Source organism: Nelumbo lutea, chromosome 4, assembly GCF_056320005.1.
Source record: "Nelumbo lutea isolate HS-2025 chromosome 4, American lotus-T2T, whole genome shotgun sequence".
NCBI lineage: Eukaryota > Viridiplantae > Streptophyta > Magnoliopsida > Proteales > Nelumbonaceae > Nelumbo > Nelumbo lutea.
In genome coordinates this window covers 81808420-81833652 of record NC_142687.1, presented here as the reverse complement: position 1 = coordinate 81833652, position 25233 = coordinate 81808420, and the positions used below count along the sequence as shown (strand labels likewise).

Here is a 25233-nt window from a genome sequence, read left to right as displayed (position 1 = left end):
CCCCTAGAGTTAGTGCCTTCTGTTAGGAAGTGTTTCATGGTTGCATTAATGTTTGTGTTAAGCTTCAAGGAAAAAGGCCAAACTGGTGCAACTTGTGCAAGGTTAATAATGAGACTGCTTTTCATCTTTTAATCTCCTGTCCCTTTGTTGGCTTTATCTAGGAGTGGTTTGCCTCATTTTTTGGTTGCAGGTGGCTCTCTCCTGTTAGCTTGGGAGGGTTGTTTAACCCTTTTGTTTGCAGGTGTGCTACTAAAAGAGGTAGACTGATGTGGAAATGTACAGGGGCAGCAGTTGTTTGGACAGTCTGGGAGGAAAGAAGCTCTAGAATTTTTGGGGAAAAGGAGAGAACTAAGGAAACATTGGTTAAGGCTATAATCCTTTCAGTGGCTCATTGGGTTAAGACCTTGAGCTTGTTCTCAGATTTTCAGATTGATGATTTCTTCAGAGCTTGGGGGACTATAGTTGCTTCATCTTCTAGAAGACAAGTTGAAACAATGGTCTGCTCTCCCCCACCTCGTGGCTGGTTGAAATTGAATTTTGATGGGAACAGTGGGGGCAATCCAGGCCCTGCTGGATTTGGAGGAGCTATCAGGGATGAGGAAGGCAACATATGTGCCTTATTCTCGGGTCTAGCTCCGTAAAGTGATGTTACATCAACGTAATTCTTAGCTGCTGTATTTGGGCTTGAGAAAGCTAAGGAACAGGGCCTGAAAAGGCTAATTATTGAAGGTGATTCGAAAACAGTTGTGGACTGGCTAAGGAAAGGGGAAGGAGTCTCTTGGCACCTAAGGAATGGCCTTAGGCAGTTAAAAAGGCTCTCTAGGGATACATTAATTCAAATTAATAGGGTTAGAAGATTGGCCAACAGTTTGGCAGATATTTTGGGCCTATATGTAATATTTGGGGGTTTGGACATCCGGTGTCTTTTTTTGTATCCTTCACAACTTCTGGTTGTACTGCTTTATTTAATTTTAATGAAATCGATTCTCTGAGTTATTGATAGAAAAAGAATTATAAGAATCATTAATTGAATCACATAATTCTCTAGAAAAAGGATTCGATTATAATATTGAATTCGAATTCTGGGATTCATGATTCAAATTACGAGTGGTTTTGTAAATTATAAGGTTTTGATAACTATGTTATCTTAGGTCTTTTTATTGTAAGTGTTGCTCACTATAGGATGATTTTGATTTTTAATATGCTAGGAGGATAAAGGGTTGACTTTATCACGAAGGATTGGACTCTTTTGGCATAAATCACCATGTTGAGGATTACAAAGCATGGACAGGCTTAATTTTGGTGGATCTTTCCTTGGTAACCCTGGCCTATCTGGTTTTGATGGTTTCCCTAATGATGGTTATTATGAAGTTATATTGCAGTTTTTTGGTTCTATAAAAATCATGGATTCAGCTAAGGGGTTTAGAGCTTGTGAAAAGCTCAGTTCGTGTCCACCCCTAGAGAGGATTGTGGATAGAAATCACTAGAAGTTGTGGATCTTGCCATATGTAGAATTTCTGGGTTGATATAGGCAGGGCAAAACAGGTCTTGAGGTCCTTAGCGTCCAATTGAACAGTAAATTCTATTAGATGCATGGATCGGAAAACTCTCTAGGGCTGACAGTTTGGCCAAATTCAAGGTTGGCTAATATCCCTATGAATTCTTTGACAAGGGAAGGTATAGCAAGGGGGGATCTTGTTTGGGGGCTCCAAGGTTTGCCCCTTGAAGTCCAATCCCTTTGGGTTATTAGGAGTTCTCACTTTTTAGCCCAAGGTGCAAGACGAGGTGTGCACCTTTTTGAAGCAAGGTCCACACCTTTGTATGAGTTGCTTTTGTACCAAGCCCCTTGAGGCAAGCCCAAACATGTGCATGCTAGGGTCTTAAATTCTTAATCCATACAGAAAAAATCTTTATAAAATTTTAAATATAATTTCTTATCTTTTAAAAAGTGTCTTGTATTTAGAAGAATAAGTGAACAACTATATAATGAGACAGGGTCATCCAATTCAGGATGCAGTCACTACCCTAATATTAAACATATTAAGTCATTTTATAGGAAATTCCGATGATATGATGGAAAGAATAAGCAAACAACTTATAAATCTTAAGTGTAAAACACTATCTGATTTTAGATGGTACAAAGATGTATTCTTATTCAAGGTATATAGGCTGAATAATTCAAGGGAAGATTACTGGAAAGAACAATTTATTTTAGGACTTCCCCTGTTATTTACAGAAAAGGTTAGAAACCACCTTAGAAACATAGGTGGAGGTAGGTTATTATATCCTCATTATACATTTGGGTATTTAGTCCAAGTAATAAAGCAAGTAGGTTTGGACTTATGCACTGATCTACGCCTAAAAAGGCAAATTAAGAGAGAAAAGTCTGACTCTAAAAAAGAGTTAGGAAATTTCTGTTACCAGTTTAGGGTTGGACCTGAACCAATCAATTCTAAACCGGTCCACAGAAAAGGTAAATCAAAACTTTACAAAAAGAAATATGAGAAAAAGGGAAAGAGATCAAAGCATCCTAAAGCTAGGAAAGATCATAAAATCCCAACATGCTTTAAATGTGGAAAAAGGACATTACGCTAATAAGGTTCATAAAAGCTCTTAAAAGGATTAATGAATTAGAAGAAATCAAATAAGCTATATTTTCTATGGACAGAGCTAAAGCACCAGGCCCAAATGGATTTACAATGGCATTTTATCAGGACTGCTGGGATATAGTCAAAGAAGACCTAATTGGAGCCACTAGAGAATTTGAGGATAAACATATTGCAAGTCCTGGAATCAATGCCACTTTTCTAGCTTTAGTTCCTAATAAGATTGAAGACAAACACCCCAAAGATTTTCGGTCAATAAGCTTGGTGACAAGTGTGTACAAGATTTTGGCTAAAGTGCTTTCTAGGAGGATTAAAGCAGTTCTCCCTTCTCTCATTAGCCAAGCACAAGGAGCCTTTGTACAGGATAGACAAATCATAGATCAGATCCTCATTGCAAATGAGGGTGTGGAAGAGATGAGGAGATCTGGTAGAAAATGTTTTGTTTGCAAATTGGATTTGGAAAAGGCTTATGATTTAGTGGACTGAATTTCTTGTTGGAGGTGTTAAGAAGACGTGGGTTTGGGGACAAATGGTGTAATTGGATAAGTAGATGTTTAAGTTCTTGTCATTATTCAGTCTTGGTGAATGGAGTGGTTAAGGACTTCTTTCCAGCCAACAGAGGTTTAAGACAAGGTGATCCACTTTCTCCATTCCTTTTTTACACTTGTTGCTGATGTCCTTAGTAGAAAGATCTCCAAAGCAGATGAGGAGGGCCACATAAAGGGCTGGAGAATAGGGAGGAGAGGTTGTCCAGTAACTCACCTTCAGTTTGCAGATGATATAGTTATTTTCTGCGAACGGAGTGATCTGAGAAAGGTGGACAACCTTAAGAAGTTAATAAGAGCCTTCGAGCTTGCCTCCAATCTGAGGATAAACTTTGACAAAAGTTGTGTGGCTGGAGTAAATATGGAGGATTGGGAAATTGATTCCATTGTTGAGTGCTTAGGCTGCATTACCTCTCCTTGGCCTTTGACCTACTTAGGGCTACCTTAGGAGCTAACCTTTAAGAAAGCAGTTCCTGGGCCCCTATTGTAGAAAAATTTGATAAAGGATTGTCAGCTTGGAAAAAGAATTATATCTCAATAGGGGGTAGGGTGACCTTGATTAGGGCTATACTTTCCAACCTTCCAACCTACTACCTATTAGTGTTCAAGATTCCACCAAGGGAGGCTAAGAAACTGGAGAAGATAATGAGGGACTTTTTGTGGGAACTAGGGGAGGTGAAGAAGGATCATCTGGTTAGATGGGAGACAGTTAATAAACCTATAAGGAAGAAGGGGGTCTAGGGATAGGGAATATAGTGCTGAAGAATGTAGCCCTCCTAGGGAAGTGGTTATGGAGATGGCCTCGAGAGAGAGAGAGATTATGGCATGAGGTGGTGTTGAGTATTCATTGCTGCTCAGGAAATGGTTGGGATGCCGAGATATCTCGTCGAGCTACCCTCACAACACCTTGGAAAGCAATACATGGCATTCTTCCTCGCTTCCTTAGTTTTATCAAGTACGATGCTTGCTCTGGTGATGTTATCAGGTTTTGGGAGGATGTTTGGGTGGGTACTCAACCCCTCAAAGATCGATTCCCATCGCTTTATTCCCTATCCCTTCACAAAAATGAGTCGATTGCAAATTTTCTTTTGGACCCGTTGAGTCCCTTGTCTTTAAATTGGGATTTTGGTTTTCGTAAGGGTTTGAGGGATGGTGAGTGGATTTGTATCACTGAGCTTCTTCATTTACTAGTCTGTTTGTTTGGACCCCACTTCTTCTGATCAAAGAGTCTGGACTCCCCTTCCTAAAGGTGTTTTCACTTGCTCTTCTTTTAAAAAATCCCTCAGTTCCAACCCCATCTCCCAAGGGTTCCCCTTCAAAGAGATTTGGGCCCGACCTATCCCTGCAAAAATTGTTGTATTCTGTTGGGAAGTCTACCATGGGAAAATCAATACCTTGGAAAACTTGCAGAAAAAGAGACCCTCTCTATGTCTCTCCCCGAATTGGTGTTTCTTGTGCAAGGCCCAGAATGAGAACTGTTTCCATTTGCTGATTTCCTGCTCCCTTGTTACAGACTTCTGGAGTTGGAGCCTTAGTTTATTTGGAGGGAGGTGGTCTCTGCCAACTGATTTGAGTATGTTATTTAACCCTTCTTTTTTTTTTGGCACACTAGAAGAGGCAAGTTCATGTGGAAATGTGTCAGGGCAGCAACCTTATGGACACTATGGGAGGAAAGGACTGCAAGAGTTTTCTTAGAGAAGGAAAGAATATTAGAAGAAGTGAAGGACTGCATTCTAACAAGAGCAATACATTGGCTGAAAACCTTGGAGATATTCGATGATTTCTCTTTTGATAATTTGTGGAGGAATTTGTTAATAATAGCTAATACTGCTACAAAGAAGAACAAACGCTTATCAGAATGGGATCCACCGTCAGAAGGTATCATCAAGTTAAATTTTGATGGAAGCAGCCAAGGTAACCCTGGGCCATCAGGTATTGGGGGTGTCCTGAGGAACAAGGACAGCAACATTATCTCCTTATTCTCAGGACCGGTGGGAGTGGGGGACTCTACAAGGGTGGAAATACTAGCTGTAGTACAAGGAATTTAGATTGCTAACCAGCTTGGGGTGGAGCATCTCCTAGTTGAAGGGGACTCCTAGGTGGTAACAAGGTGGCTGCTTAACCCGGATGCTACCATTTGGGGCTACAAAGAACTCATAAAAAAAGTAAGGTGGTTAACTAGGAACATGAGGTTTGAGGTAAAATGGGTAAGTAGGTCAGCTAATACTATGGCTGATTCTCTGTCTAAACAGGGGGTATCCAGGGAGGTCCTTTTTTGTGCTACTTTGTAAGTTGTTATAATATAGTGGAAGCTGTACTTAACTAACCAGGAGAGGTTGCATCTCGTGCCTCTCCTTGAGACATTGTACTATTCTCCTCTGCTGATTAATAAATCTCATTCATTTATCAAAAAAAGAAGAAGCAACTTCTGATGAAGGAGAATCTTCGACTTCCACAGAAGCTTGCTGTAATAATAACGGCCTCTGTACTCGTAAATATGAAACAAGTACCAAAGGAGAATCGAAAAGCATCAATATACTTTCATTAGAAGAAGAACACCTTCTAGAAATTCTAGAAGATATTCTTGATGAAGAAACTAGAAAGAAACATTTCCTTATAGCAATGCAAAGTAACAGGGAGAAAAATAAAAACAAAAAATCTAAAAAAGATTTATTTTCATGAGAAAATATAATATCATATGATGAAATTATAAAATGAGCATAGAAAGGCATTCTCCTTCATCAGAAGTTGAAGGATTCTAATTGTTGGTATAATTATTTTGTAATATCTTTTGAGTGTCTTTGTATGAGCTTTGTAATTTTCTTTCTTTGTGTGAAGCTTTGTAATTCCTTCTGAGTGTTGTGTAAGTTTTGTATTCTCTCATTGAGTTTTGAAGTTTGCCTTGCTTTAAATCTCTGTAGGTGTTTTCCTATGTTTTATACTATGCAGTATATTATTTTATTATACTTCATTTTATATCATCGGGTTTTATATTATCTGGTTTATTTTATCCATCTAGCCCTGCATTTAACAACAACAACAACAACAACAACAATAATAATAATAATAGGGTAAATTTCTTAAACTACCCCTATTGTTTAGCTAATTGACAAACTTTACCCTTATTGTTTAATTATTGTCTTAGAGTACCCCTAAATTTTTTTGACAATTGTCTAAAACCTCCTTGCCATTAACACTGTTAATGGAATGACAAAAAATGACTATTTTAGCCATTATTTTCTTTCAAATTTAGAGAGAGAGAGAGAGAGAGAGAGGTTGCGCCACTGGTAGACAGTGGAACAGGGGAGGGCCGAATTTGGAATTTGGATCTGCAACCGGGAACGAAGGATGCACCGATATCTGTAATCAGGTTGATGGAATCATCCCCTATGAAATCCACCTGAAAACACTATTATCATCCCCAACCTCATTTCTTCTCACAGCCTTCGATGTTGTTGGTAACTTCTCCATCAGCCCAACTAGAATCATGCGCTCTGTCCGAAGCCCTTCTCTACCGTAACAAGGTGCCAAATATGAATCCAGATGTTCATAATGAAAAACTCCATATGTTGAAATGTTCTGGGTTTGAATATGAATCTGGTAAATACCACCATCTGTAAGTCATCTAAGGGATTGGTAACTACCACCATTTGTAAGTCATCTAAGAGGAGGGTAATTGGGATTTACCAACATCTATTAATTTGCCCACTTTCAACCTCTTTAATCATGGAAGCCATTCATTTTTCTTTGTTTCTAGTCATGTGGAATCTTCTACAATCTATGTCAGTACGATATCAGAGACGAAGAATTTAGAAAGGGAAGTCAAAGAAGATGAGAAGAAATTTGGGGATCTCATGGAATCAAAGGAAGAGATGGTGGAGATTGAAGGGAAATTTGGGGATCTTGCATTAGTTGATGATTATGAGAAGAACGTAGTTGAACCGGAGGGTGCAAAATCTGTAAATGGAAATAAATCAAGAGAGATGAATGGAGGTGGTGGTTACAGTTTGAGGTTCATGATGGTGGTATTTACCAGATTCATATTCAAACCCAGATTGGGATAGGGATAGGGCATTGGGACGACATGCTGATTTATGGGTTTCATGGGTTGAGGTTGAGAATGGGGAGGTGACAGAAGAAGACTTGTTGTCCAAAAGTCGAAGGAGAAATGAGTACTCAGATGGGGACAATAGTCTATTTTCGTTATCATATTCCGATGAAGATAGTGATTATGACAGCGATTTGGACGGTGTCGTGGATGAGCTTGTCATCACTGATTCCCAATTCGGTGGCCTCAGGATTTAGGCTTTCTTTGAAGGAGAAGAGGAGGAGGATTGAGTGACAGACGATAGCAATGAGGAGCCTTCACTCAATCTCACATGAGTTGTAGTGGCGGTCTTCTCTCCCCCCTCTCTCTTCCTTCTTCTCCCTTTCTCTTCTTTTTCCTTTTTTTTTTCTCTACTACCTCCCATTCCTGTCACCTCCATTTTTCACAACCACTGGTAGATGGTGGAACAGGGGGAAGGTGGAATTTGGATCTGCAACAGGGAATAAAGGATGCAGCGGCAGCAGGAGCTGTCATCAGAGAAGCCATCTCAATCGTTGTTGTCGGTTCCTACCCTCGTTGGCGTCACTTCCTTCGCTGCGAAATTTAAGTGGTTCCTACCCTCAATTGGGAACTGAAGATTCTCCACCGTAGCTGCTATTGCTTCCGCCGCTGCAAACTTCAATCTTGTGTTCTTTATTCAAGTGCGAGGATGAGGATGAAGACGAAGCATGGCTCTGTTCTTTGTTCCATGTACTTGACACTGGCTTTTCAGCACTAGAATGTTTCTTATAGGTCTGTCACAGAACCCAGGAAATCATCAACTACTGTGTAGGATTCTGAAGCATGCAACAAAGCAGAAAATCATTACCGGAATGGTGGAAATGGGTTTTGGTTTAGAAGACAGGAGAAGAAAGCTGAGCTGGTGGTGTTGTTGGTGCTGGAGCTGCCGCTGCACCTGCTGCGGCTGAGGCAAAGGAGAGAAGGTTGAAGAGAGGAAAAGGGGAAGTGAAGAGAAGAGGGATGAAGGGTAGTATTGGGTTTTAAAAAAAATTATACATCACGTGGTGTCACGTGTGTACAGATTTTGATGGAACATTAACGGATGCTAACGGCAGGGGTAGAGCTAGTCAATTGTCAGAAAACTTAGGGGTACTCTAAGACAATAGTTAAACAGTAAGGATTTTGTTTGTCAATTAGCTAAACGGTAGGGGTAGTTTAAGAAATTTGCCCTAATAATAATAATAAAAATGAACAACATTAGCAAGATGCACACTTGAGCTAAGGGTGCACACCTTTTCGAAGGGGCTGTGCCTAGCCTATAATTTTCAAGGCTTCAAGGTGAGGCCAGGGCATAGACGGGTGCCTTGTTGCCTAGCCACCTAGGTGATGGATTTTTCTTTCTTTTTTTTGAATAAAAACCATGAATACTAGCATAATTCCCTAGGTTTCATAGCAAGCAGCAACCATCTTTTACTAGTAATTCTGTAGTTGTCTACAATCTTCATAATAAAATGTATAAAGTTCATTTAAAATGCAGAAAGTCAACATATTCATGAAAAAATGGAAGAAAGAAAAGAAATCTCAGAAAATAATCAATGTGTTGATTGGAAAATTATCTTGCTTATCAGTTCACGTTTTGAAGTCTAAGGGTTCACGACAGCATACATGTTGATTGAATCCTAACAAATAAGAAAATAATAAAAAAAATCTAGTATTTTAATTCACGGACTGAATAATTTAGTTTAATAATGTCTGTTTTAGTATTATAATCTCAAGAAAAAGGATTATAAAAGTATCCAAGAGCACCATATACGAAATACCTTGGTGATTAAGCGAGGCTGCTCTCTATTGGTTCCCAGGCATTGCCTTGACAACTATGGTCTTGCCTGTGCACCTATGCATACCTTTTATATCACTGGTTTCAGGAATCTTTTTTTTTTTCGTTCTTTGTGGTCTATTGCAGGCTTGCAGCTGTTGGTTTTCATCTTATGGAGTGTGGAGCTTGCTGCATTTTATTTATGCTAGCATTTGATTCCACTTTCTGATATATTTTCTCATAATCAATGAAAGAAAATGAGCAGTTGATTTAACAATGTATTTTGTCTCTTGGTTATGGCTAAAAGCTTGTCTTTCTCTACAATTATCCAATTTACCTGTATGCTTATGGAATTATTACATTCTTTTGGTTAATATCCCTGCAGGGGAGACTGTAATTACCAGTGATCATGCACTCAAGCTGGAGTTTATTCCTGATTGGATCGCTATTGTAGGAAGTGGTTACATAGGGCTTGAATTTAGTGATGTGTATACAGCACTTGGAAGCGAGGTAGTTATGCATATTTCATGTTAAATATGTTAGTGATGTATCTTGTGTTTCATGTTAAATAAAGTTTGTTATGCTTATTTCAATTTGGAGGCAATAGTAACACTAAATCAGTATTTAATTGATTAGCTTTGGTTTAAGGAAGAATAAGAAAACTGAAATTTGTTTTTTTTTTTTTTTAAGTACACATTAGATGTATTGATGATAAAGGGAAAATGGGAATGACTTTGCTAGTAAATGCCATTCATTTGGGTTTACAGGCAGGATAGTGTGATTGCCAACTTCCTGTTTAGAACTTAGAAGTAGGATATCAACTTCTGAAATCTTTCTACGAGTACACCCTGCTTTTTAAACTGATATTCCTGGGGAATTATTATTTACTAGATCTAAGTGTAACTACATTTGTTAAAAACAATTGACAGTTTGCAATACAGCTAAATCAATTCAATCATCTTAAGACTCCAGGTTCACTGGATTCCACATTAAACAGAAATTAGTATATAGATTATGGTTTGGCTTCCCAGAAAGTTGTTTCCAGTTTCAAAGTTGACTGCCATTCTTATTAGATTTTGGAATTTCTGCTTCAATTGATTTTCTTGTATTCTTTTGTTTTTATTAATGCATGTGCAAAAGTTAGTTTTCTCATTTGATCTTTGCAATTCCCTTCTCCTCTAGACACTTCCTCTTTTTTCTAAATAAAGTTTTCTTTATTTATTGAACATGCCTATTATCACACAGTGGGAGGAGCTAATTGAATTTCATCATTCTATTTCTCTATGTTATGTCATTGTCAGCACTCTATTTTTTTTCCCAAGTTCAGCCAGTCTAATTATGAAGTTGTTACACAGGTCACTTTTATTGAAGCGCTAGATCAGCTTATGCCTGGCTTTGATCCTGAGATTGGGAAGTTAGCCCAAAGGGTTCTTATAAATCCTCGGAAGATTGATTACCATACTGGTGTATTTGCAAGCAAGGTGCTTTATGTTTCACAGTTAATATTTCCAAATTCTGTAGCCTTGCATAAGATAACGAGTTTATGCCATTCTTTGATGTTTTCAATAGATCACTCCAGCAAGGGATGGAAAACCTGTCACCATTGAGCTTATTGATGCGAAGACAAAGGAACCAAGAGATACTTTGGAGGTAATTTTCAATTGTTTGACATAGATATGATCATCTGGTTTGGATTATTGCCACAATCATCTGGTTAGATTCTTTTTTCTTGCTTAGCAGCAATATCCTAAAATGCCAAAAAGGCAGTCGAAGAGCTACCATGAAGACAATAAAACAGAAAATCTGCATTGTGATAACTGAATAAAAAAATTAAGTAAAAAGATAAAGAAGAATTGCTAAATAATTAGAAAAATGCTGAAGAAATCTTAAATTTGTTCATTCATATAGACTGTATGAATTTACAAAGATGTGCGGTCTTTATACACAATATAGCGTCTTTGTGAACAATATCTTTCCTTCACCTCTTTTCTTGATCAGCTAATTAACACTTCTATATATATGTTCTGTTTATTGTTTCTATCTAATATTAAAGTTAAAAAAAAAAACAATTGTATCTATCCAATATAATAATTTTCAAAAATATCTATATTTCTTTTCAGTTCTCACTTTTAGAATGTAAGTATACTAATATTTATGAATATCAATTCCAAGGAACAGTAATACAGTATGCTTGGATGCCTATCAAAGTTTCATGATTCATGTAATGAACTTCTTGCATAGAACTGCACAGTTTCACCATTAAAAGAAGTCAAACTCTAGGTTTTTTGCTACCTTTGAATGATGGGACTAGCAGATGATTATTTGTAGTATCACTCTTATATGGTGGTTGGTAAGTGTCTATTTACTCATGCATCATGGCTATTGTGATAGTAAAAAGAATGGAATGGTTGGTAATTGTCTATTAAATGTGTTCTGTCCTCCCTTCCTGTGTTATATCTATCTCTATTCTCAATTCCAGCTAAGTGGGCTGCAGCATTGGAAAAAAAGATGAGGGATTTTTTGTGGGGGGGATGGAAGGAGGAATCAAAATGTCACTTGGTAAACTGGAAGAAAAATTTCTGCTCTAAAGCTAATGGGGACCTAGGGATTAGATCAGCGAATGATGTAAACACTGCATTGCTTGGAAAATGGTTATGGAGATTTAATGAGCAGTCAGATAGCCTGTGGAGAAGGTTATTGTAGACAAATATGGGTCTAGTAACAGGGAGTGGGAAACTGAAGAGGTCAGATCAGCCTATGGATGTTCAAATTGGAAGGCAATTCAGAAAATACAAGCTCAACTTTTGAAGGGCATAAAGCATAAAGTGGGAAATGGCTGGAGGGTTCTCTTTTGGAAGGATCACTGGTGTGAAGAAGGTCCTTTGGTGTCCATATTTCATGATCTGTTTGAAATAGCTTTTCTGTAAAATCATTCTTCAATTATGTATCAAGGGAGGATTCTACTTCTTCCCCAAGTGACACGATATGGACCAAAGCTGTACGATCTAAACTGGCCTTCTTTGTATGGTTAGCAGTGCTGGGCAAGTTCCTAACAAAAGAGAATCTTGGAGGTGGTGGATTTGGCTTGTCCTTTATGCAATGGAAATGCGGAATCATCTAGCCATTTGCTGGTTCACTGTGAGTTTACTCTCTGGATCTGGTTAAGACCGTTAGGTCTGTTTGGTGTTAAGCTGTGCTTCCCAGCCAATGTGAAGGGATTCATAGGGGTATGGTGTCTAGAAGGATTAAGTGGGGCCGGAAAGGTAGCATGGAGCACACTCCCCTTAACAGTTTTCTGGGCTATGTGGTGTGAAAGAAACAGGAGTTTGTTTGAAGGGGATCAGACTTCAAAGGAAGTAATCTTAAGCAAAATACTGGGGATGGCTCATTCATGGTTGGCAGTTCACCCTTTATTTAGAAACAGACATTCTAGTTCTTTTTTTTTTTTTTATTTTGATTTCCTTTTTGTAAGGAATGGATAGATTGTTCTGGGCATTGGGCTGTATTGGGCGGAATTGTATATTCTCTGTTCAGTTTCTCATTGTACAGGGGATTCATTGTATTTTGTCTTTTGATTTAATGAAATACTTTACCTTACAGTTTCAAAAAAATAAAAAAATAATGGAATAGTGAAACAGAATTCATGTAGCCCACCCCCTATATAATTGGGATAAGGCCTAGATGATGATGATTATGGCTTGGTCCACTCAATCTGATAGGATATATGTTCTCTCTTATAAGTACATAGTGAAGGAAGATAACCTTACCCAAATAGGAAAAACAATTGCTCCATGCAATACGATTTTAAGATCTTATATAACTGAGTGGTTGCAACGATTTCTTTGCCTTAGTACTTTAGTAGACCTCTCAAGTGTCAAGGCAGTTGGGCTCTTGTTAATGGTTCTCTCTTTTGGGGCTAACAGCAGTGAAACTGTTCTAAAGTTTGAGAGATGCATATTTCCGTGGTCAGGCCTGTTAATACACTGCTTGTTTGGAGATAATTTTGGCAATGTCGAAACTTGTCTAGATTAGGAGAAAACCATGGCTTGATTAGGTCCAGTGGATGGTCACTTATTGTTGGGAAAAGTTTAATGACTTGAGCTAAAAGGTGTCTTCCTGTGCCACCATATACTACTCATGTGGTTGAAGGAATAGGAGATGCTTTGAGAATGGTCATCTTCCTTTTGAAAACATCATTCAAGTTATCATTAGGGATGCTACAACCAGATTTAGATGTTTAGTGGCCTTGATTTGCATACTGAAGATAGCTTTGTGGGTAGAGAGCTCTTTGATTCATGGGGAATTTAGGTGATGTTTGTTGTCATTGTAGCAGTCCGGTATGGTTGGATACATCCTAAGGACCTTATCTATACCATTTTGTATCAAAATCAGTGGGTCTTTAAGAGATCTTGCTGGTTAGTGATGATACAGATCTTGGAAAGACCTCAGCTGTTCATTGTTAGAGACGATAGAGGTGAAGCAATGTGTGCATTGTCTTCTATGTTCTGGTTGGACTCTGTTCTTAATCAGGAATTGGAATTTGAGGGCTATTACTAAAACTATAACTCTTTAAAAAAAAAAAAAAAGAAAAAGAAAAGAAAAATAAAAAGACTGAAGCCACGAATAAAACTTTTTAGAGCTTCAGGTTGGGTATTGATTGATTCAACCATGCCCATTCTTGAAGAATTGATACTATTGTTTTTTTTTTCTCTTAAGTTTATGATTTTGTGCACGAGAGCCTTTTGCTTCCTTTTGGCTTCCCTAGTTATTTTCTCACCTTGTAAGATATAATGCTGGTGGCCCTACATATGGTAGGCTCATAGGCCGTCCTTGTGTGAACGATTTAAAATGTCCATAATCTTTCCTAATATTCCCATGGGCCATGACATATTTCGATTTTCATGGGTAGTGACATGAAATTTTACGGGAATCCACGTAGTTTTGAATCTTAAGGTTTATAGGACAACTTCACAATGTATTATTTTGTCTATAACCTTAGTTTCTTAGATCTGTTTAGTGATTTTTTTAATCAGTAAGACTTTGATTATATTAATTGTATGTGAAAAGATAATATAATTTTGATTTGATGATCTTGATATCAACCCCACAATCAATACTATGTGACAAAGACGCCCAGAACATTTGCTCCCTTGCTACCCCTTGTTTAGCAAGGGAATCAGCTAACCTATTCGCACTTCTCACCCATTTGAATTCAGCACCCAGATCTCTTGCAGTCCTTTCTACTTCCCTATAAACATTCTTGAGGGAAGTAGAAAGGTGTGCCTACATTTATTTTATCGTATAATAAAATACCATTCTATGTATTTGCATATTTTATAGTGTTGCTACTATGCCTATAATGTTTTTTTTTTTTTTTTGATAAGTAAAATGCTTGTATATTAATAGTTGCAAGAAGTAAACAATATAAGCATCCCCTGGAGAGGCACAAGATGCTACTTTCACTTAGACGTTAGAATAAAGAAATCAGTTACTAAGAAAGAAGGACAAGAAAAAGACCCTTTAGGATGAGGAACCCAGATACACTTGTCTGGTTTAGTAGGATCTAAACAAACGGATACAAGAAGTAGCAACAATCCATTGAGCTTTGCAATTTCAGCATCTCTCAACTCTCTTCGGAACCCCAAATTTCAATTATGACTCAAAGGAAGAATAGGAGTAATAAAGTCTGAAATGCACTTATTTTTATGCAAAGAGACAATAAAGAGAAGGGAATAAATCCTTGAGAGCTGAAGAGCCAATCCAAACATCTTCTCAAAATTTTACACCCTCCCCAGAACACACATCATACCTGATGAAAATGAGAAATTGGTGAAGAATACCGTGAATAACTTTCCATAGTGAGGAAAGGGTATCCTGTTGAGACACTCCCGTATCACATCCAGAGTTTGCCCTGCCATGAATTCTAGCTATCACATCATGCCACAATTTATCCTCCTCCAAAGCCCACCTCCAAATCCATTTTCCTAAAAGTGCTAAATTCTTCTTAATTACATTACCTAGACCCCAATCTCCCTCTTGTAGGCCTTTACTCGTTATCTCCCGTCTTACAAGATGATCCTTCTTTTCCTCCCTTGGTTCCTATAAGAAATCCCTCACCACTTTCTCAATCTTCCTTGCCTTTTTCTGTGGGATCTTAAACATGATCAAGTAATACAGTGGCAAGTTTTCCGAAGTTGATTTGATTGATGTGATCTTCCCACCCAAAGAGATGTAGTTCTTCTTCCACACTGCAAGTCTCTTTGCACGCCTTTCTACGATTGGATTCCATAATTTACTCTCCTAAGAGTTAGCACCTAGTGGAAGCCCCAGATAGGTCATAGGTCAACTAGATATGGAACACTCAAGACACTCTGCTATAGCCTCTAGTTCTCTTGTCTCCAAATCTACCCCCACAGTGCAACTCTTGTCAAAATTGACTTTCAGATTTGACATGCCTTCAAACATCTTCATCAGTCCGTTTAGATTCCTTACCATTCTTAAATCATCCCCTTCACAAAATATTATAATATCATCGACGAAATGGAGATATGTGATTACAATGCTATTGCAACCAATCCTCCAGCCCCTAATTGCCTCTTCTTGCTTGGAAAAAAATCCTTAACCCCACCATTAACCAACATGGAATAATGGCATGATTTCAAGCAGCCCTAGATCCAATTACACTATTTAATGCCAAGCCACATTTCCTTATTACCTCTATTAAGAATTCCAATCCACTAAATCATAGGCTTTCTCCAAATTCACTTACAAATAAACCCCTTTCACTTATTTTCTCAAATCCTCTATACATTCATTTGCAATGAGAATTTGGTTGGAAATTTGGCTACCTTGGAGGAAAGCACCTTGGAACTGACTAATTATGGACAGGATCACCACTTTGATTCTTTGTGACAAGACCTTAAAATCTTATAAATACTAGTCACCAAGTTGATAGGCTTAAAGTCTTTAGGGTGACGAGCAACTAATTTCTTTGGGATAAGTGCTAAAAAAGTAGCATTAATCCCACAACTAATAATGTGGTTTTCTACAAATTCAAAGAACACTTCACAAAGCTCATCTTTTACCACTTGCCAACAATCCTGATAAAAATCTATTGTGAAATTGTAGAGGAGATGGGCTGAATGGCCCATAGACTATCATTTCATGTTATGTTATGTTTCTCTTTGTTATGGGCCTTATTCTGGGCCCATACTCTGTAATATTATGTTTTTTTGTATTTTTCTGCCCACTCAAGGGCCTCTCTGTAATTTATCAAAGATTAACACCTTAATAAAATGTTTAGAGTGTTAGAGTGAGGTTAAGTTCGAAACTCTCACTCTCTAACACTCATTGCCGCCAACTCTCTCTCTTCTCTTCCTCTCTTGTTTGTTTAGTTTCTGTTTTGCATCTAATCTCAAATAGTTCCATACATCAAGTGAACTGTTCTCAACTTGGTATCAGAGCGGGTTCTCAACAAACTCAACTTGTTTGTTGCAAAAGGCTACACACAGACATATGGGATTGACTACCTGGAGACTTTTGCCCCTGTTGCCAAGATGACATCTGTGAGGGTTCTTTTATCTCTGGCAGTTCACTTTGATTGACCTCTCTATCAGTTAGATGTAAAGAATGCATTTTTGAATGGTGACTTACATGAGGAGATCTACATGTGTCTTCCTCCAGAAATGTATGGGAAAGATATGCAAGAAAAGGTATGTAAATTGAAGAAATCACTTTATGGTCTCAAACAATCTCCTAGAACTTGGTTTGAGAGATTTAGAGCTGCACTTGTTAAATTCGGCTATGTTCAGACACAGTCAGATCATACTCTGTTTGTAAAGAAAAGTGGATCTCTGGCAGTGCATCTCATTGTGTATGTTGATGACATTATAGTGACTGGTGATAATGCCTCAGGCATTCTGGCTCTTAAGTTTTTCCTACGTACAGAATTTGAGATTAAGGATCTGGGGGAGTTGAGATACTTCCTTGGCATAGAAGTTGTCAGATCCAAGGATGGGATTCTTATTTCCCAAAGGAAATATGTCCTTGATTTGTTGTTTGAAACTGGAAAACTGGGTGCAAAACCAGCTGCAACTCCCATTGATATGAGTCACAAACTTTCAGCTTCGGATGAAGCTTTGTTGGAAGACAAAGGGGTCTTTCAGAGACTTCTTGGGAAGCTTCTGTATCTATGCATGACTAGGCCAGATATTGCGTATGCTGTCAGTTGCATTAGCCAATTCATGCATGCTCCTAGAGATACTCATATGGCAGTAACAAAACAGATTTTGTGCTATCTGAAAGGCTCTCCAGGAAAAGGAATTCTATTTACCAAGCATGGTCATCTGAAACTTGAAGCCTATACTGATGCTGATTAGGCTGGAAATATTGATGATAGAAGATCTACTTCAGGGTATTGCAGTCTAGTGGCTGGTAATGTTATCTCTTGGAGGAGTAAGAAACAACTGTTGTGGCCCGATCCTGCACAGAAGCAGAGTATAGAGCCATGGCACATGGAGTCTCGGAATTGTTGTGGCTAAGGTCCTTAATGAAAGAACTTGGGATTGATCATGACAAACCCATGATATTGTACTGTGATAATCAGGCTGCCATCAACATTGCTCACAACCCGGTACAACATGATTGAACCAAACATATTGAGGTTGATCGGCACTTTATTTGAGAAAGAGTCTCCTCCGGTGAAGTGTCTTCCATTCATTACTTCTGAAGGACAATTAGCAGATTTTCTCACCAAGGGCATTTCCAAGGCAAGGCTTCAACATGACACTGGCAAGCTGGGCATGACTAACATCTATGCTCAGCTTGAGGGGGAGTGTAGAGGAGATGGGCCGAATGGCCCATAAACTGTCATTTCATGTTATGTTATGTTTCTCTTTGTTATGGGCCTTATTCTGGGCCCATACTCTGTAATGTTCTATTTTTTTTGTATTTTTCTACCCACTCAAGGGCCTCTCTGTAATTTATCAAAGATTAACACCTAAATAAAATGTTTAGAGTGTTAGAGTGAGGTTAAGTTCGAAACTCTCACTCTCTAACACTCATTGCCGCCAACTCTCTCTCTTCTCTTCCTCTCTTGTTTGTTTAGTTTCTGTTTTGCATCTAATCTCAAACAGTTCCATACATCAAGTGAACTGCTCTAAACTGAAACCATCAGGTCCAGGGGCCTTAGATCTATTCATTGAGAAAATGGCTCTCCTAATCTCCTCCTCTTCAAAGTTCCTCTCTAACACCTTGCAACCTCTAGGTCCTAAGCAGTCCAAATGGCACCTTCCAAACACTCCCTCTGATTTAGAGATCTTCTAAAAATGGATTTAAAATGATCTACAAAAGCTCTAGTGATTCCTTCTTGACTTCAGATCACTTCTCCATTTACTTCCAGTTTGTCCACAAAGTTTTTCTTTCTCTTGTCGTTAGCTAGAGCATGGAAGTATCCATTATTTCCATCACCTTCTTTAATCCATTCGTGTCTGGATTTTTGCCTCCAACAAATCTCTTTTTTATAAAGGACCTCCTCTAAATCTTTTTTTCGCTCCCCTTTTCAACATTCTTTCCTCTTTAGACATGGTACCTTGATTTTCCTTTTTGTCTAACTCATCAAAATGACTCATAAAATTTAGCTTCTGATTTTCTAATTTGCCTAAGTGCTCTCTATTCCACTCCTTTATCTTTTCTTTCAATCTCTGCAATTTCCAATGGAACTTTACACCCTTCCACTCTGCTCCCCTTAAGTCCTCATTCCACCACATCTCTATTTTCCTCACAAAATTTGGTTAATTAGCCATGTGTTTTTGACTCTAAAAGGAGTAGGGACTGACATAAAGGTTTCAGAACCCAATTTAATAGGGCAATGGTTTAAAGTTGCTCTCGGTAAAGCTCTAGCTCCCAAATCTCCCCACTGATTTTCCCACTCTAGGTTTAGAGGAATCTATCCAACTTTGAGCACAATGGATTCTCTTGAAAATTAGAGCAAGTAAATCTTGCTTGCATCAAAGGGGGTTCTTTCAACGAACTCATTAAACTTCCTCATGCTCATTTTAATGTGTTGGTGGGGATTATTAGTTTCATCAGTAAACCTAACCCCATTAAAATCCCCCCCCCACCCCCCAAATCACCAAGGACCACCCCACAAGCCTCTTATTGCGTATAACTCTTCCCACATTTCATTCCTTTCCATATAACTATTGGGACCGTATACATTTGTCAGAACCCACACGAAGCCATCTTCAATATTTATGAACTTCACTGAAATAGAGAACCTTTTGATAAAACTCAGATTAGATGTTCATATATGTTCAGATCAGAAGAAAGAGAGGGAAAAAAGAGAGAGAAGGAGAAGGAGAAAGAGAAGAAAAAGAAGGAGAAAAGTCACAGCCGAACTAGAGAGAAAAAATCTCAAAACCTCTAGTTGGCCCTTCTTTTATTTATACTCTTCTAAGATATACAAGGATTGCCATTGTGCCTTCACTTAAGTGAGGGCCACATCAACAGAGCAATACATACATAACTAAACATAAAAGGACTGTACTACCCTTGTATAGTTGACTCTAACACTCCCCTTCAAGCTGGTGAGTATATGCCATATAGTCCCAACTTGTTACATATGTAGTCCACTCTTCCTCGATTCAACCCTTTGGTAAACAGATCTGCCCATTGATTTCCTGTATTCACATATGCTGTACTTTATCACTCCACTAAGCACCTTCTCACGTACAAAGTGGCAATCCACTTCTATGTGCTTCGTCCTTTCGTGAAACACTGGATTAGAGGAGATATGAACTGCAGCTTGGTTATCACAGTATAGCTTCATAGGAGTGTCAATCGAGTATCCCATCTCCTATAGTAGATGCTTCAACCACACCAATTCGCATGTTGTGTCAGTCATAGCCCTATATTCAGCCTCTGCACTGCTTCTTGCTACCACTGTCTGCTTCTTACTCTTCCATGTCACTAAGTTCCCACCAAGAAAAGTGCAATACCCTGTAGTGGACCTTCTGTCAGATATGGACCCGGCCCAATCAGCATCCGTGTATCCCTCTATCTCAAGACTTCCTCCACTCTTATACAACAAGCCACGACCTGGAGCACCCTTCAAATACCTCACAATCCTTAGGACTACCTCCCAGTGTGGGATTCTCGGATTCTACATAAATTGACTCACTACACTGACCGCAAATGAGATATCATGTCGAGTGATGGTTAGGTAATTAAGCTTACCCACCAGCCTTTTGTACCTTCCCGGATCCTCAAACTCCTCACCTGTATCACTACCCAATCTAGCATTTAGTTCCATAGGTGTTTCAGCTGGTCTGGCACCCAACAACCCTATTTCCTCTAGCAAATCAAGAACATATTTCCTCTGGCACTGATTAATACCATTCTTGGACCTTGCAACCTCTATCCCTAGGAAGTATCTTAATTTGTCAAGATCCTTTGTCTGGAAGTGATCATGCAAGTAAGTCTTCAACCTGTCAATTTCTGGTCTGTCACTGGCTGTGATAACAATGTCGTCTACATATACCACCAAGAGAATCTTCCCAACATTTGATTCATAGCTGAATACGAAATGATTAACCTGACACTGTTTCATTCCAAATTCTTCACCACTTCACTAAATCTCCCAAACCATGCATAGGGAGATTGTTTAAGTCCATAAATAGCCTTCTTAAGTCTACAGACCTTCTCACCCTCCCCCTAAGCAACAAACCCTGGTGGTTGCTCCATGTACACCTCCTCAAGAAGATCACCATGTAAAAAGGCATTCTTGATGTCAAGTTGAGACAAGGGCCAACCAAACATAGCAACAAGAGAAATTAGAACACGAACTGACCCAATTTTGGCAACCAGAGAGGTGTCTGTGTAATCAATGCCATACTGCTGTGAATAACCTTTGTTAATTAACCAAACTTTTTCAACCGTTCAACACTTCCATCAAGTAAGTATTTAACCATGTACACCCACTTACAGCCGACCACATTCTTACTAGGAAGAAGAGTAGTGAGGTCCCACGTATGAGTATGAGTCAGGGCCGAGAGTTCTTCCATTGCTTGGCGCCACCCTGGAGAGTTGAGAGCTTCCTAGACATCCTTGGGAACAGAGACAGAGGATAACATAGAAACAAACTGTCGATGGGAAGCCGAAATGTGAGATATAGAAACAAAATTGGAAATGGGATGGAGAGTGCAACTGTGTTTACCTTTCCGCAAAGCAATAGGAAGATCAACTGTCGGATTTGTTGACTGTGACGAAGCTAGGGGAGGAGCCGATGCCTGACGATGTGTATACACTTGTCGGATATGTGGTCCTCTCGCAGGTAGCTGCACTGGAGGCAAAGACTGGGTCACGACCGGAACAAGAGGAACGGGATCCTCAACAGGAACTGGAAGAGGGGGTGATGGAAACAGAGGAGAAGAAGTATCCAACCTGGAGAAGAAAGGAATAGACTCAAAAAATGTAACATCAGAACACACAAAAGAACGTCGAGAACGAGGGTTATGACACTTATACCCTTTTTGAGTCCTGGAATAGCCAAGAAAGACACACTTAGTGGATCTAGCATCTAACTTGTCCATTCCAGGCCCAAGATTATGAACGAAACACACGCATCCAAAAACTCTATGAGTAAGGGGAAAAGGAGACAACGTGGGAAACAAAACAGAGAAAGGGGACTGACCTTCAAGGATAGACATGGGTATGCGGTTAATAAGAAAGCAAGATGTGAGTACAACATCACTCCAAAAGGGTTTGGGGACATTCATCTGATGTAAGAGGGACTGAGAGTAGTTTCCAAAAGGTGACGGTTTTTTCTTTCAGCCACCACATTTTGTTGAGGGGTGTAGGTACATGAGGTTTGATGGATAATGCCATGTTGTTCCAAATATTCTTGAAAGTGTGTGGAAAAATACTCGTAGCCATTATCAGAACGAAGAATTTTAATATTTACACCAAATTGATTGCGAATTTCAACATAAAATTTCTGGAAGATAGAAAACAATTCACTCTTTTCTTTCATAAGGTAAAGCCATGTCATCCTTGCATAATCATCAACAAAAATTACAAAGTACTTGTAACTATTATAAGACACTACTCTGTTTGGACCCTAGATGTCCGAATGGACTAAAGAAAAAGGACTCGATGTACGACTATCAACTCTAGGACTAAAGGAGATATGATGATGTTTCCCAAACTAAGACGACTCACAATTTAAATTAGAAAGACAATGCAACGACGAAACAAATAACTGAAGATCTCTAAGAGATGGATGACCAAGTCTGCAGTGCCACTGATGAGGGGAGAGAGATGACTGAAGAGTTGTTGCCGAACCACCTCCATCAAGATAATACAGTCCACCAGCTTCATGCCCTCCACCAATCTTCATCCCCGTCTTGAGATCTTGAAACACACAAGAGGAAGGATAAAAAGTTATTGAGCAATTAAGAGAATGAGCCAATTTACTAACGGACATCAGGTTAAAGGGAAACTTGGGAACATATAAAACTGAGGAGAGGGATAATGAGTCAGTGTCATCATTACCAACACCACGTATGGCTGATGTAGAGCCATTGGCAAGAGTAACAAATTGGGAAGTGGAGGACGGAGAAATGGATGAAAACACACCTGGAGTTCTAGTCATATGATCGGAAGCTCCTGAATCTATAATCCAATGGGAAGGTGTGGATGCCAGACAAGCCATACCTGTGTGTGCAAGGGTAGCTGTGTTCTATTGAGATGTACCCTGAATGAACCGCTCATACTCATCCTGTGAAACACTCACCATCTCCTTTTTGGAAGTTTCTGTAGATGTAGTGGGGATCTGATTAGTGACTTGAGATTCTTGTCTTGAGCTACCACCATTTACAGCTGCATGATTTGCCTAGGTTGAAGGTGGGCCATGGAGATCATAACAAAAGTTGATAGTATGTCCCTCCATACCACAATGAGTACACCTTCTCTGAGTATTACCACGTCCCGTACCACGGGCTCCCCCTGAATCTCGTCCTCCAACACGACCACCACCACGATTATACATTCCACCACCACCACGACCATACATGGGTCCACCACCACTACCACGTCCATGCTGACCTCCTCTACCACCACGACCTCCCCCTCTCGTAACTGCAAATGCAGACCTATCTGACATAGTGGAAGTCTCTATGGGTCCAACTGAAATCCTCCGAAGACGAGCAAACACTTCCTCAAGAGAGGGAAGAGCAGATCCACCTAATATCTGTGCCCTTACGAGTTCATACTCAGATTTCAGCCCTACTAAAAATCTGGTCACATCCAATTGCTCTCTTTGTTGTTGCTGAATTTTGACATCATGTGTAAGAAGATGATAAACATTCAACTTATTTCGTAAATTTCTCATATTGGCATAATAGTCCTCAAGACTCTGATTCCCTTGTTGCAGATTGAAGTACTCTTGGTACAATTGGTAAACCCTAGTAGTGTTATCTTGTCCAAAATATAGTTTCCTTGCATGATCCCAGACTTCCTTGGTTGTATCTAAAAACATGAAGTTCACACTAATTTTGGATTCCATGCTGTTCCATAGCCAAGTCATAATTTGAGCATCCTCCTACTCCCATTCATCATATCCTGGGGAATCAGTTGAGGGTTTATTTTCCCTCAAATGTTTCACTTTCTTTTTGGCTTTCAGGAAAACTTCAACAGACTTAGCCCAAGGGACATAATTCTCACCATTCAGTTTTATAGAAGTCATCTGCACATTCAGATAATCAGAAGGCACCATCAAACTTGATTTGTATTCACTGCTGTCTCCCATGACTGCACAAAAAAAACAGTGGGAGGTTGTACCACTAAATTGTTACTCTACTGCCCTAATAAATCACCACACTCCACAAAATGACTGAACACCACTAGGGTTCCTAGTACTAGGTTTCAGTAGCAACATTCACAACTATTCACTACTGTTTCAGCAATAATATTCACAACTGTTCACCACTTTTAGCAACAGCACTACTGTTGCTGTTTACTGTCAGCACTAGAAACCCTCACAACACACCTCACGAATAATATTTTCAGTTCTGCAACATATAAAAGAAACTTGCTACATACCACAACTTAGTTCGAAGATCATGTACCTGTCGAGTAGAGGGCACCAAGTCTGCACTGTCACCATCACAAAACCAGCCCTCTTCGAATTGTGAGTAGAGGGTTTTCTACCTACCACACAAAACCACAACGACTGCACTCATTGGAGGCATGGAAACCCCCAAAAGGAGAAAACAACCAGTCCTTTTCTTCCTTTCTGGAAAACTCTCTAAATATCAATGAGAATTCTGCAAAACCCTACAGAGGAATGTGCAGAACAGAGAGAAAAGGAGACAACTGATCTGAACTAATTATCATGGCTCTGATACCATGATAAAACTCAGATTAGATGTTTGTATATGTTCAGATCAGAAGAAAGAGAGAGAAGGAGAAGGAGAAAGTGAAGAAAAAGGAGAAAAGTCACAGCCGAACTAGAGAGAAAAAATCTCAAAACCTCTAGTCGGCCCTTCTTTTATTTATACTCTTCTAAGATATACAAGGGTTACCATTGTGCCCTCACTTAAGTGAGGGCCACATCAGCAGAACAATACATATATAACTAAACATAAAAGGACTGTACTACCCTTGTACAGCCGACTCTAACACCTTCCAATCAATTCCTCCATTGATTCCAATACTTCATTTTTCCACATGGTTAAAACTTTCCCTGATGCCCCCAAGAAGGCACCACCAACCAGGTAATACCTCTTGATTCCCAAATACTTCTAATCCATCTCATATCCAAATCTCCTAGTTTTGTTTCTTGAATCATAACAATATTTGGTCCTTTTCTTCTAAGCAAGTCTTTGGTCAAGCTCCTCTTTCTAGAACTCCCCAATACTCTGACATTCAAGCTTACTAACTTCATGATACTATGAACTATTAGGCCCTAACCACAAAGAATCTACCTATCTTGTTCTCTTCCTCCTTTCCCCTCTTCCATTAAACTCTATGTTCTCTTCCACATAAAAAATCAACCTCTCCACTTCTGTTTTCTTCTTTTTCCCCCTCTTTTTTTCCTCACTCTTCCTAGGATAAGCCTTCAGAACCTCATTCCTTTTCTTTAGGCTCTCCCTTACCTCCATTTCCTTTCCTTTCGGAGTTAGCTCACCCTTCTCATTGAGTTCTTTTTCCACACCCCTC

The 25233-nt window shown here is 39.1% G+C and overlaps 1 protein-coding gene across 1 annotated transcript in view; it reads left to right on the top strand.

The window, feature by feature from the left end:
* The window catches only part of LOC148861322 (dihydrolipoyl dehydrogenase 2, chloroplastic-like), an 81063-nt gene that overhangs the window by 15631 nt on the left and 40199 nt on the right, over nt 1–25233 (top strand). Inside the window, exons 5-7 of the mRNA XM_088941980.1 lie at nt 9401–9525; nt 10371–10496; nt 10585–10665. Of these exons, the coding sequence (XP_088798106.1) occupies nt 9401–9525; nt 10371–10496; nt 10585–10665 (332 nt within the window). The remainder of the gene's footprint in view (nt 1–9400; nt 9526–10370; nt 10497–10584; nt 10666–25233) is intronic.